We start from the raw sequence: 13,764 nt of genomic DNA on the forward strand, positions 1-13,764 counted from the left end.
TCAGTTTTTCACAGACTGGCTGGTTGTGTGAGAGGTATCTATAGTTATACTCTATTTCAGAGTATGGTAAATGCTTTTCACGGTCCTTGGGTTTAGTTTACAAGATCTAAACAACCCCATTTCAATGCCTTTATTCTGTTGCTCTCCTAAAAAAAGCATCGCTTCACTCATGCACGAGGCAGTCCAGACACACACTGCTACTGTCCAGTTCCCATGATAGACATAAACCCCACAAAGCTACACCTTCCTTCCCCCCAGAAAATCCCCAAACCCAAAAAATCTGCAAACTCCCACATTTTGGAAAGAAAGAGGTATTTATATCCCTCACTTACACTTCTCATCTCTTCCTTGCTCAGTGCACTTGTAAACTCTAGTTAAGACATTCCTTTTAAAGGGGTTAAATTCACTCAAGGAAAAACACCTTGTGTTTTTTAATCGCATTGAATCCCTTCTTGATTTTGATTACATCATTAGAAGCAATTCCATCTAGGATTATCAGTGTTGGTCACAAATGAAGGCAATACATTGATTTTCATTTCCTTAGTTTTACATCAAGGCTCTCTGAAGGTGGGCAAAACCTTGTTTTCAACACATGATCAAGCAAATAAAACCCAGAAGTCATAAAGCTTATCCTGTTTTTCTGCCTGACACCAACTATTCAGCTTTGTTTCCTCCCAAGGAAGCATTATGAAACATTTTGGAAACCARCAACACAGAAAGCAGAGCTTTGTGTAAACACTGTTGTGACTTTCTGCTTTCAGAGAGATKTGTTGCTGTGCTTCCAAATGGTTCCAGGCTCATTTCAGGAAAATTTGGTAAGACAGAAATGTGTATTTAATTTCAGAGATCAGAAAAAGCTCCCTGTCCATCCAAAGCCTCTCAAAATGATCCAACTCCAGTCTGGTTTAGCTTTTGAAAGAAAATTGATTGGGTGTCTGAGAGCAAGGAGGACCCACCTCTCCATTCCCCTCAGCCACACAGAACACCACAGGGKTATCCAAAGCAGGTAATGAGGCTGCAGGTGAGGACTTTACAGGTTTTAGTTCTCCAGAACAAATCACACCCATCTCTCTTCCTCGCAGGACAAAGGGATGGATCAGCTCAACAGTGCTCCCATAAAGAATCAGCTGCTCTCTAGCAATATTTCAGTGCTTCTTTCAAATTATGAAGTGTCTGTGACAGAGTTCATAATGTGACCATCATAATCACAGAGGAGACTGAAATGCCTCAAGGATSCATTCTGCAGAAAATCACGCAGTGGCACGAGTTCAGCACCTTGCCAGRCACTTGCCATAAATGTGACAAAGTGAAACATAACCCAATTTGCAAGCTATTATTTTCCATGGCTGATTTGACTCGATACACAGGAATCACAGAAAAATGCAAGGTAATCTCAGAAGTGTTTACATAAGGGGCTGACTACAAGCAAACAGCTATTTGGACAGTAACAGATTTGCTTTTCAAGAGGATGCAAAAATTACCTTTAGTCCCACAGACAACTCTAATTTTCACCTCTGTGCATCTTAATTTCCATACAAATACACAATTCAACTTTGCAGAAAGAGGCTGTGGGTGATAGGACCACTGTTCCCCGGGAGTAACGAGGATGCTGAGAGTGCACATTTGGATTATTCACATCCTAAGCTGGATTTTGATTCTGCATGAAGTTCTTCTAACACAACACATTCTACAAAGAGGTTGTGGATTCCTCATCCCTGGCATTGTCCAAGGCCAGGTTGGACATGGCTTGGAGCAGCCTGGGACAGTGGAAGGTGTCCCTGTCCATGGCAGGGGTGGGACTGGATGAGCTTCAAGGTCCCTTCCAATCCCAATGATTCTATGATTCTATGATTCTACTTAATTACACCATTGTTCACCTCATCCAAGAGTTTCTTAGGCACACACAGACATTTGCATTATGAAACTCACTACATCAATATCAACACRAAACAGAAACTTCAGAGGCACAAGCCAATCTAAATGTGAGCACAGCAGCTCTGCCTGCCTGCAGAGTTGTAAAATTATTGCTCCTCTCTTTGAAGCGGAATTCTAGCAAAAAGGAAAAGAAAATCCCCACCTTTTTTTAGTGGTTCCAATTTGGATTTGTAAATAACAGTCATCTGTGACTACACTACAGCACTCCCAGAATGCGAAATTCAGGGGTATCCATAAAGTTCAAACAATTGTGAATGATWCTCTGCAAAAAGCCAACATCTCAGKGTGAGTAYTTTCCAACTTAAAATCTCACCTGCCCATTTCTCTCCATTTTTAGAGGATAACCATGGTATCTGCCCTTCAATTCAGAACATTTCCTCCAGATGACAGAAGTTGCATACTGGTGCAAAACACTTCTGTTCYCCATCAGTGGTGCACAGGTTAAAACATGTGGAACCAGAGCAGTGCCACAGAGGAAAACCACAAAGACTTGGCCTGACTGTGCTACAGCAGCATGTACAATAAAGGTAGAGACACCATTTTTCTGATCAAAACAGAGTTCAGAAGAAATAATTAATCAACATGATTCCTAGATATTAGAGCCCATAGTTTCTTCAGCAGCACTCGCTAATAGCTCTCTGTGCATTGCTCCACAGCAGAACATGTCTATTGTGTACATTGAGAGTATCCTCTGCTGGCAGCAGCATCTTTTGACATTTCTGAACAGAGCTTTAGTGGCACAACTATTTCCCATGGTGTCCCCTGTCTCGTATCCCACTTGTCACAACCTGCCAGTCTGTACCGGTGGGGTGGAGAAAGCTGTCCTCCAGGGAGTGCCCATTTCATATCCTCAGCTGTGCTGTGACCTTTTCCATTAATAGATGTCACAATAAGGGCAGCCTTTGATTGCTGAGGCACAAGAGCAGCCTGGTAAATCACCCACAGACGGTGTCAGCTGAAGCTCTGACAGGAATATCTGAGCACTCGTCTTGTCTCGGCTGTATTTGAGATGGTAGAGGTGGAACTAAATGATCTTTAAGGTCTCTAAAAATCCAAATCATTCTACGAGTCTGTAATTCAGTTTGGGAGTTTTCAAAGCAAAAAAAATGTGCTGGGCCACCTATTAAAACACCATGGCAACAATCAGTGTAAAACCTGAGGCAGTGAAACATTTCACTTTGAAATCAAGGCAACATTTATTCAGCAAGAGAGAAACCAGGCTGAACAACTTCCTTCACTGCTGACAATGACAACGCAAATCAGGTGTGAGGGAGGAAGCTTATGGCAGCTCAGAAGGGGAATGAGCAGAACATTCCTCTTAAACAGCACCTGATCTTTAACAGTTTCACACACACAAAAATCCCCAAACAGAAACTTCAAGAAAGAAAAATATTGGGAGAACAAAAAACGAAGAGAAAATAAAATTACAAATAGTAGGAAAGATCAGCACAGTAATAACCAGYGTAGCCCAAGCTCCCTCTTCTGGTATTTTGGAGTAAATAACCAGGATTAGCCAGGTCTTGGTAAGTCTAACACTTGGATTCAAAATCTAGCGGCTAAGCGTTCATGTAACTTACACAAAATACATGTTAAAGAAGTTAATCAGCCTCTTTCACACTGGTAGCATTTCTTAAGCAAAAGATGCAAGGACACAGAAAAGTCTCGTAACAAATGCAATCACACAGTACCTCTTTTTTTCCCTWGTGAAACCTTCGGTTTCTGGAGCAGGCAGCTCTACACCATCACCAGGGGCCACRGCCAAAGGTACATCCTCAGAAACGTGGTTATCAACTTCTTGGCAGCAATCAGGCTTGGAAGTGCTGCAAAACAATTATTAAAAAATAAGCTGACAAATTTCAGAAATGCCCATGAAGCTTTAAAGAAGTCTCTTTAAAGGATGAACTTTCTCTGGATCTACAGGAAGCTCTAAGGAGCACATCATCCCCTCCTGAATTCCATCCCTCTCCAACCTCCCACAAATYATTTCTTCCTACAGATATTATTTCWCTTAACTTCTCAGCTGACCACATAATCAGTAATATTTCGAAGTCCTGACAGCTCTCATAGACCATAAAATTAAGTKCCAGAGGAATTCAACTGTATAAGAAATCAGTATAATAAATAAATCACTCATGTCTGCTTTGCTGTCATCACACAGCCCTTTCTCCTCAGTATGAACATTCGATTACGTGATTTGTGTTTTAGAAAAAAAAMCTAAAATCTGGGACTAAAGCATTCCCTTACTTTAAAAGCTCTGCCTAGGCTGGGAAGTTAAACACACAGTAATCCCAGAACTCATTACATGAATGTTCAATCCCTCTGCTCAGCAAAGCCCCACGCTCAGGGGCAGGGCAGTAACCACACAACTCCCCCTGCTCTTGCCCACACTCACTAAACCACCAACAGAAAAGGAACTAAATAACCAGTGACTTCATGGCTCAGAAGCAGGAGCAGTTTAAGGTCTTGTCACACCACAGGGCACCTSTGACACACCAGAGGGACACAAATGTCCTGGGGTAGCAGCCACACACAACCTCCCCTMCTGCCAGTTCTCCTTCCAGAGACACAGAGACAAATGTTGATGAAAATGCTGATGGAAACAGGATGTGGCTGAGAAGCTTCTTACAGGTTTCCTGAACTAAATATAAACAGCTCTCTCAGCCATTCCTTTCAAAATTTTCTCTCCTCTTCCCCCAGTAATTACACTGGAATTGTAGGAGGCAGATTAAATTGTGTCACTGATTAAGAGTTGGTGAGGTCCAGGGACAGGCTGCTCCTTTCTTTGGAGCACACATCCAAACAGAGGATAAGCCTGAACCACATCCTTGACTTCAGCCACAAGAACAGCCGTTTCCCAAAGTGCTTCTCCATCAATTACCAAGATCACCAAAGCTCTCTGGGAGTGTAATTTTCYTTCCTTCCTTCCCTCCATCCATCCTGGCCTGATGCTGACACAGACACTCGGAATTTTTAGCCCCATCAAGTCATTACAAACAAATACATAAATAATAATTTGAAAGCATGCTGTTTCCTTTTTCATGCAAAGGGCCTTTGTCCATGGCTAAAAATGTCTCTGTCCTAATATAGTAACAGCATCCCCTCTATACCAAGGCWCTGTGACTATATAGGGGCACACGGAGAGCAGCGAAAGTAGGATTTTTTAAAGCAGAAAAAAAAAAAAAAGTGAGCTGCTAAAAATAAGAGAATGCTGAACATCTGTTTGGAGGGGAAACAAAGAATTGCAAAACCCAAACAATTCACAAGAGGGCCCAGCCAAAGAAGAGCACCAAAGGCACATAAAATGAYGGTCCTGGTGTYAGGGGMWYWYAAAGCCTTCCCAGGTACCTGCTCAYAGCAGCACCTGCTTCACCCACACTCTGCAGCCCTTCAGCTCCCTCCTTTAATCTTTCCACATCAAATGAAATGATTTTCAGAGATACTCTGACTAATTAAGGTCATTCCTAATGCTGAGTTAAACTTGCTGTCAACACACACGGATTTCTACACAGACTGGACTAATTGAGGCAGGGGAGTACAGAACAGCAACCCTGTCCAAAAAACAGATTTTCTGTCCACTCCAAACTCTCCAGCCTAACACTGCATCGACTGGGGCTCATGTGTCAATTCAAGGTACTTTTATCACCTCAGACATGAAGTRGCTACATTAAAACCTCTCCACAGCYMTTMTYTTAAAAAGATTTTCCATTAAACTTATTTCTCAACTAGTAATATTTTATTTCTTAACTAGYAATATTTCTCAATYAGTAATATTTWAATGGTTATARCAAGAACCCTACCAAAAGGCCCACRTCTTCTCAGTGCACAATAAACTTTACACTGACCAGTACTTACCCTGTGCAGTTGAGCTGATTATAAAACAAACATTTTCAAGCACCACCTCTGTTTAAGTGAACCTCAAAAATCACTTTTTTACTATCTGTATGGATAGACAAATGTGGGAACTCCTGCCTGTTTGTGCTGCCAACACTAAATACAGCTCTAAACACAACTCAAGTGCTTTCTAAGCCGTCATTTTTTCCTGGGCATTTGCAGGTTTGGGGTTTTTATCCCACAAGGAAGGAAGTTGCAGGGAACAGACAGACACTGCTCAGAAGTGTTTTCACACCTCCAGGCTGGAGCCCAGCTGGGCTGTGGTTTTGTACAGCCAGGGCACTTATTTGCCTTCCCTGCCTTTCCAAGCCAAACATTTCTCACACAACACAAGTCCTGCTGCAGAGCTCTGCACCTGCAGAGTCAAAAGAAAGCTGTGCCTGGCCAAAACTTCTCCTAGTGCAACATGTACTGGCAAACCAGAGTGAACTTGGCCTTTCAATGCTAAAAAAAAAATGCTTGGCAGAACCACCAGTGAACTCTTTACCTAATTCTTTCCAGGGCACTTCTCTGTAGATCAAGTAAATAAAATCTCAGCGAGCAGATGATAGCCTGTTGTCCCTGATCAATATGTTATCAGCAGGAGAGAGGCAGTCAGGCACCCTCAAGGAGCTAAACAAAGATAGAGTTCCCTGAGTGGACAGATGGAGGGACAACCTGATCTCTGGCTCTGCCCTGCCATCTGGAAACCATTCAGCACAAGCTGACCCCCACCTCATGTGCACCATTATTTCTCCCTGTCAAAGTGCACACCATCTGCATGATGKGACACCCCTGATGGGGAAATACACAGAAATAAAAGTAAATTTAGTCAATAGCTAAATATATTGGGAAAAAAAAACCACTGTATGATTGCACCTTACTGCAGACAGACTGGAACAGCACCAAGCCATTCAGGAGCCCTTGTAATATTTCCAATTTGCAGAGGGACCCAGCAGGCATCACACAGAGAGATCAGATGTGTGTGCATTAGAGAATTGGTGCACTGCTTCTACAGAAAATAGCAAAAAAGCAAGGGCTTTAATAAAATAATCTTATTTATATGGGCAATAATCTGCTCCATGACACATGGCAGTTGTTGATGAGGGGTAAGGCAGTGACATGAAAGGAAAAACATCACTGAGACTCTTCTCTTGGATCAGAAAAAGCCAGCCCTGCTCTTACTGATCCTGTGCAGTGGCACAGTGGCAGCCTCTGGGTTTCTCACTGCTGGGACAGCAGCAAACCCCTCTGCCAGAACCACCTGGGCAGGAAAAACAGGTGGAGATACATCCAGCTTTTATATCTAAAGCTGCACACGGAGGCAAAATAAAGGTGGAAGGAAAATAAACAACACTGACAAGAGTTAACTTGTGCAGCTTTATTTTTAATAAAAAAAATATTTTTTATTAAAAAAATAAACAAACAAAAGCGTTGAAACCAACAAACACAATTACCCACAGCCAGCTTCACTCCTGTTGACCAATGCATTTCTCTTTCAATTTCCTGTTTTAGGAATTGGAGAACTACTGTCATCCAACCTGAAATATCCCTGGTTTGCAACTTTCTAGCGCTGAAACCTTGCAAAAATCCTTGCAGCTCCTTCAAGGTCAGGATTTGGAAGCAACRGGCAGATCCTGTGGTGTGTGCCCTCAGCCCCACTGGGCTCAGCCACCCTGGATGGGGCAAGCACAGCTCAGCACCAGAACAGCCGGCACAACTGGGATGGAAAARGGAACCTCCAGACAACCTTCAGACACCAACAATGAAACATTTTAAAGGCACGAGTAATGAGGCAGATCAAAAGAAAAGGTAGAATATAATTAACTTGAAATTCCAGATYCAGGTGACAATAACAGAGTGAATTATTGAGGTTTGCAAGAAACAGTGATTTAAAACATTCTAAGACTGCTTGCCCTAAATGTTTAATCATAGACAGCTTGGATGCCTTTTTCCCTGCAATTATCACCCCAAGGRCACACAATCTTCTGTTCCAGACTGCAGACCAAAGGCCATATACAAATCTTTCTGGCACTTTGGGTGTTAGTCTTTTTTCATGCCTCCACATTCAGAAAGCAGTTCACAGCTCCACATCAATTAATGCTCACTCTTTTCTAACTCCCTCACTGCTAYGGCCAACAATCCATTAGCAAGAAAAAACAGTCCACAAAGAARCATCAGTAACCCAATTACATTTGCTAAAAACAAAAGAAACACAACTCCTGGAGCAAAAACTTACAAGAACTGGAAGAAATCCACATCATTAGCTGTCCACTGCAAGCTTCTCTAGATCATGTAACTCAGTAGAAAAAGTTTGTTTCTCACAGACTCTCTCAGCCAGCATTAGTGACTAACCAGCTTGGGGACTGGTGGCAGACCAGGATGGGCTCAACAGAAAAGTCACCCAGCTTTTAAGGAGGATTGAGCAAACCACACAAGGTCCCTTCTCCCTTTGATGGTGCCTTATTGTGACTTCAGCTAACAAATTTAATTCCAGCTTAAATACACTGTGTATGTTTACACTCCACTGAATCCCCGGTGATTGAAGGGTTCACACACCCCACAAAGCTTCCTCTATTGTCCAGACAAATTTATGTGCCCGAAGATCCTGACAATCCTCTACCACCAGCACAAATAAACCAGCAGTTTCCCTTCTCACTGCACGAAAAGGCACACAAAAAGGCCAGAGTCCAACAGAGATMCCTGAATGTTTTATAATCAACATTATACTGCTAAAGAACTTCCAAGAAAATGCTCCAAGGATTAGTTACCTGCTACTACTAAAAATGTACATAAGCACTGAAAAGACATATAGGGCATGTATTGCACCTTCACATGTCATGATCATCCTGTGTGCTGAACGGATAAATTCTCAAGGGAAGGTGAACATCATCTTCTTTTGAAGGTTCTGAGAAGGGGGGATTCAAATTCTGGTACAGCTCTCTGCTGACAGATAGAGGCAGACTCAGCAAACCCATCACCAGCTGGTCACACGAGATATTTACCCACCCAAGGAGGGTGACACAGGTCCCCAAGCCAGTGTGACCTCCTGATCCTTCATCCCCACCCCAGGGAGCAGCACAGCCACTGCCCCTGCCTGGCCATGGCTTTGGACAGTACCTTGCTGTGGTCAGCTCAGCAGATCCCACGGGGYCAGCATTTCCAGAGGCTGCACACACAGGCAAGGGATGCTCGCAGGGGTCGAGGGGAGAAGCCAACTGATGATCATCACCTGGCCCAGGAGGGCTGTGGAGAGAAAAYACATGGAGAAAGGCAGCCTTAGATGTCTGAGTTCTTGCAGAATTACTGGTTTTGAATCCCTGGACTTCAGCATGAATGAGCTGACTCGTGTGTTAGGGAATGCTGAGAAAGTTGACATTTTTAATCTAAGTTGCTTTTRTTCCCACAGGACTGAAGTCTCTGGATTTTTGTCTGAGTTACAATTGCAGGAGCAATGAGAGAATCCAACAGCAAATTAACCCCATTGTGCTACTGATTATGAAAAGCAAATGAAAAATGGAGCTGCTGCTTGAGAGAACCATCTGCCCATGATGGTTCCTGTACCAAGTGAACTCCCATTCCAAAGGGATGGGACCATTAGCAGATGGATTTGAGGTAACAGATTTAAAATGATCTGTACAAACTCAAAACTGTCAGTGCTTGCGATTCCAGCTTATAAATAAMAAGCTTAAAAATAAATCCAAGAACTCAGCCTTAACTCTAAACAATTACTTCCTTACCTAACTTCAAAATCCAGAKATCCAGTATGATTCTCTACTGCAGTTTAATTTTAATCAAAGAACTTGGCAAGCAGTTAAACTTTGCTATAACAATGTCAGTGTTATTCTGGTGATGACTGAAGGCTGCCATCCGAATGTGCTCACACTTCCCACATTTTATCTAAAGGATTGTGTAACACGTTCACGTGGGAAAAACAATTACAACTCTGAGCGATTAACTGCCCACAGGTGCTCCGGTTTAACCACACCTGAGGGCTCTGCCTGTCGTAGGGAACTTTGAGCCAAGGTGTTTACAGGTTCTAAAGTCCTCTGGCTTGAAGGGTTTCATTTACTGCTGAGTCACAGATGCAGCACAAACTGGGGTGACCTCTTTGCTTTGCCTTAAAACAAGTGTTTATAAAGCAGATTTTGACATCATCAYTTTACAATTTTTTTAACATATATAGTGAATATAATGAGGAGGTTGACAGGTTTTTTTCAGAGCAGGTTTTTTTTGACAGAGCACTGAGGGTACTCCTAGTGAATAGACAAACACACCTCAAGGCCAAACTGCAACTGAAGCTGCTGTGCCCCAACCTGGTGAGAAGCAAAGTGTCTGCTCCTCACCACCCACATTTTCTGCACAACCAACTCCTGGATAGGGCTTTCCATAGTTTATGGACAAAGCAACCTGACACTCAGGCTTGGGGAGGCGATGGCAAAGCTGCTCCTTGCCAAGCCACCCTGCTCTGCGCCACACAAACAATGAAGCCATCCACAGGCTGCTCAAACTCGTTCCACAAGTGACATTCCTGGGCATCACAGCCGCCTTTGGCTCTGGCAGGCGCCTGCCACCAGGTCCCTGCCGCCAGCCCTCTGCAGCCACCAGCCTTTGAGGCCAATTTGTTTCGAGAACTGAGCCCCACAAAAAAGACCACGAGCTTTTTGCATTCTGTTGCCTAAGTTCTGGGTCAAGCCTGGAAGAAGATCTACATAAAATTGCTTCCAAATTCTATTTATGACAAGCATGACTGGAATAGTTTGCAAAGGAAAATAGCTCACAGTTTAACAAGCAGTTGCTTACCAACAGCTGCAGCRAGCACACTAAATTCAGCCCCAAGACCACGGGGTTCAGTCTGTTATTAGTGTGTCACAAGARAAAGACACTGCCCATCAAGCGTCCTTAGGCTCTTGAGTTTCACAATTTCACTTTTAAGGCCTCTACTTAGCCTTGAAAAGAGATTCTCCAAGTYGCTGTTAGAAGGCAGGTATGCAAATAACAAGTTTCAGGCAAAGYTTGACCCACAGTAGTCATTAGATAGCAGAGAATGAATGGGAAATAACTCCACAAACCTGTGTGATTTCTTCTGTTTAAACACAGCAGGTCTGACCTCTGTCTATGTAAGCAGGTTTCAAACCAAGGCAGAAAATTAAGACACAGAGGCAGCGAGCGCTGGGTGCTTGGTGGGCCTGTTTGGTGCTCTCCTCCTGACATCCATGAGATGCAGATCTCAAACCCCTGATTTCATAGGAAAGTTATAAAATGCTTTGAAACTGGTGCTGGAGACAGAAGGCAGCTACAGGTCTTGGCATTTACTCCCCATCCATGTTTTTCCAATCAGGAGAGCTGGATGTGGCTCCCTTTGAACAGTCAACAATCACTCCAAGTTCACTCCAAGGGAAACCAACAAGCATTTCAAACTCTGCTATCTCCAAGGCCCAAACATTTGGTTGTTTTTAATGAGATAATGGCAAGATTTATAGATCATGCTCTTACTCCAGAAATCTCTGGAAAATGGCATCAATAACCACAAGGCAGGACTGAGCTCTCAGTGTTCTCATCATTTGCTGCTGTTTTCTTCTAGAAACAAGAGGTTCCTCAGTGGGTACAGAAARGCTGACAGATCAAATCTTCTAGATYTCATACTTGGCTTTCTAATATCTTGGGCCAAAGAGTTGCTATTTTGACCCTCAGTTCATCCATACATAAGAAAAAATATTAAGCATAGAAAAATATTGAATTTACTGTTGCTAAGTTCTTCCACTGCAATTCTTTGGAAAGGAAAAAGATCTAGCAGCACCTACATCAGTTTAAAATTCATTCATTCAAACACACTGCACCTCATAAAATTTGATCCATTTTATTAATTCCTACATAATACTAGTTTTACCTTCTCACACTTAAGTTTGCAGCTTATCTCACACATTAACCACATTCACTGAAATAAACTTGATGTCTAGAAAATCCAACAATAACCTGYTGTAGTAACTCCATGCACCTTTGGTATTTCCATTCTTTAAAAGTATTTTCATGATTACTGGGACTCCTGTCAATATGATTCAGCAGAGAAAGAGGTAAGAAGCTGTTTCTCATATTAGAAATCAACATTACAGGTATCATTAATGATAACTAAACTTGTTTAGGGAACAGCTCCGAACTGCTGCATAAAATACAAGCAAARGATTAAAAACAAGCAAATCCCTCTTCTTTTTTCCCCTTCTGCACCACTACTTATGAGCTAATTTTAAACTCATTTAAATAACATTTCAGGAAAAACAAGAGATACTAAGATTAAAATTGAAAGTGTGGCTTTATTTCCCAATGAAGTAAGGCAACATCCATCTCCAAAGGACCAGTCCATACATCAGCAACAGCTTAAAAGCTCAGACACAGCAATGACTGGGGGTCACTTCTGCTGGTCACTATTCTTAGATATTGCCAAGTTTTATTTTCACCAGCTAAACATGCRCCCACAGTTGAAAGTTAAAGTTCTGGGAAATATACCGCCTTTTGTAAACCCAACTATTTACGCATTTAAATACGTGATTTTGGAAAAACCTCTCAAGCTTCTTCCATAATCTGAAGAAGAAACTGTGTCTTAAGTGCCTCGCATGAGCACTTTGTATTTAGGTTCAGCCTGGGCAGGCTGAGCCCTGCTGAGCTGGGGCTGTGCAAACGCAATAATGAAGGTATCCAGGAGATGAACAAGCACGTGTTAATTAACAGCAAATAAAACCCCTGTCACACAGGAGAAACACGAGTTTGATGCCCAGCGCATGGCAGCACAGCTGCACTTACGGAGAAAAGMCACTGTCACCAAGACACCGGCACTGGCTCCTGGCGGAATTCTTGCAGTGCCTGGGATTTACATGGGACTCGAGGAATCAGAACAGGTCTGGGTGCCCGGGGAGAGCCRGCCCAGCCCAGCGAGTCACAGCTGTCCCCAAGGGAGGGAGGAAAGGAGGGAGGGAAGGAGCTGCCACCAGCCCGGCCGGCCACAGCCCCTGCGGGCACATGTGTCTGCCCAGCCCGGACACAGCGCTGCGCTTCCAGCAACCCGGGAACCAGTCCCTTCCCCTTCTACCCCCGCACAATTCCACGCTGACAACACAAGGAAGGCAAACAAGGGCAGAAACTGCGTTCTGGAGACGTGAAAGCGTTTTTAGAAGCTTTGCTGAAGGCAATCCCCCAGCCCCGGGAAGCAGCCCCAGCTGTGCAGCAGCTGGCAATCCCTGCAGGTAATTCCCGATGTTCTGCCGGAGCTGTCAGGCACCACGGAGAGGAATTCTCACAAATTGTGTTTTTCTGGCGGTGGTTGTGGAAACCCTGACAAGATAGAGGAGTTATCTTGGCAGGGGATGGGGTTTAGTCACACATTACCTGAGTGCCTGCATTTCCTCTCTCCCCCAATTCTCTTTGCTTGGAAATCCCTTAATTTCTGTGACGTGTGTTCCCAAATTGATCATTGATCAGCCATAACAATAAAACAGAAACAATTTCTTTCTTTCCTGAGTGTTTTACACCACTGTAGTCACATTAAAACTCAAGGTGAGTTACTACATTAATCAAACGTTAATTATTTGAGATTAAAATACTTAAGGGGACTGAAACGTGTTACAGCACTACTTCCTTCGCAAGCTAAAAGAGGGACAGCAGAAAGCCACATAAAAGTGTCAGAAGTATAAATCACGCCTGCACAGGATGAATAAGCACATTTGCTGTAATAACTGTCAACCATTAAAAAAAGCCCATCACGTCACCACCGAGCAGCTTTCAGAGCCTCGGAAGGGCTCTCGGTCACATCCTGATGTCATTGGGGCASAATTTCAAACTTCCCAAATTCCCAGCCAGCAAACCTGAAGCAGAAGTTTCTCAGTGCAAACAACACACACGGAGTCTCCTCCTCACTCGAGCAGAAACCTCAAACCAGCGCAGGAGCCACAAAACCATACAGCATTT

At 43.3% G+C, this 13,764-nt stretch overlaps 1 protein-coding gene across 6 annotated transcripts in view; it reads right to left on the reverse strand.

The window, feature by feature from the left end:
- The window catches only part of TACC2 (transforming acidic coiled-coil containing protein 2), a 114,306-nt gene that overhangs the window by 63,199 nt on the left and 37,343 nt on the right, over nucleotides 1–13,764 (reverse strand). For all 6 annotated transcript variants that reach the window (XM_057381153.1, XM_057381152.1, XM_057381148.1 and 3 more), the window contains 2 exons: nucleotides 8,926–9,051; nucleotides 3,624–3,755 (listed from right to left, as the gene is read on the reverse strand). In XM_057381153.1, coding sequence (XP_057237136.1) covers nucleotides 3,624–3,755; nucleotides 8,926–9,051 — 258 coding nt within the window. The remainder of the gene's footprint in view (nucleotides 1–3,623; nucleotides 3,756–8,925; nucleotides 9,052–13,764) is intronic.

Source organism: Malurus melanocephalus, unplaced genomic scaffold, assembly GCF_030028575.1.
Source record: "Malurus melanocephalus ecotype Western Australia unplaced genomic scaffold, MMel_1.1 scaffold_494, whole genome shotgun sequence".
In the NCBI taxonomy this organism is placed as follows: Eukaryota; Metazoa; Chordata; class Aves; order Passeriformes; family Maluridae; genus Malurus; species Malurus melanocephalus.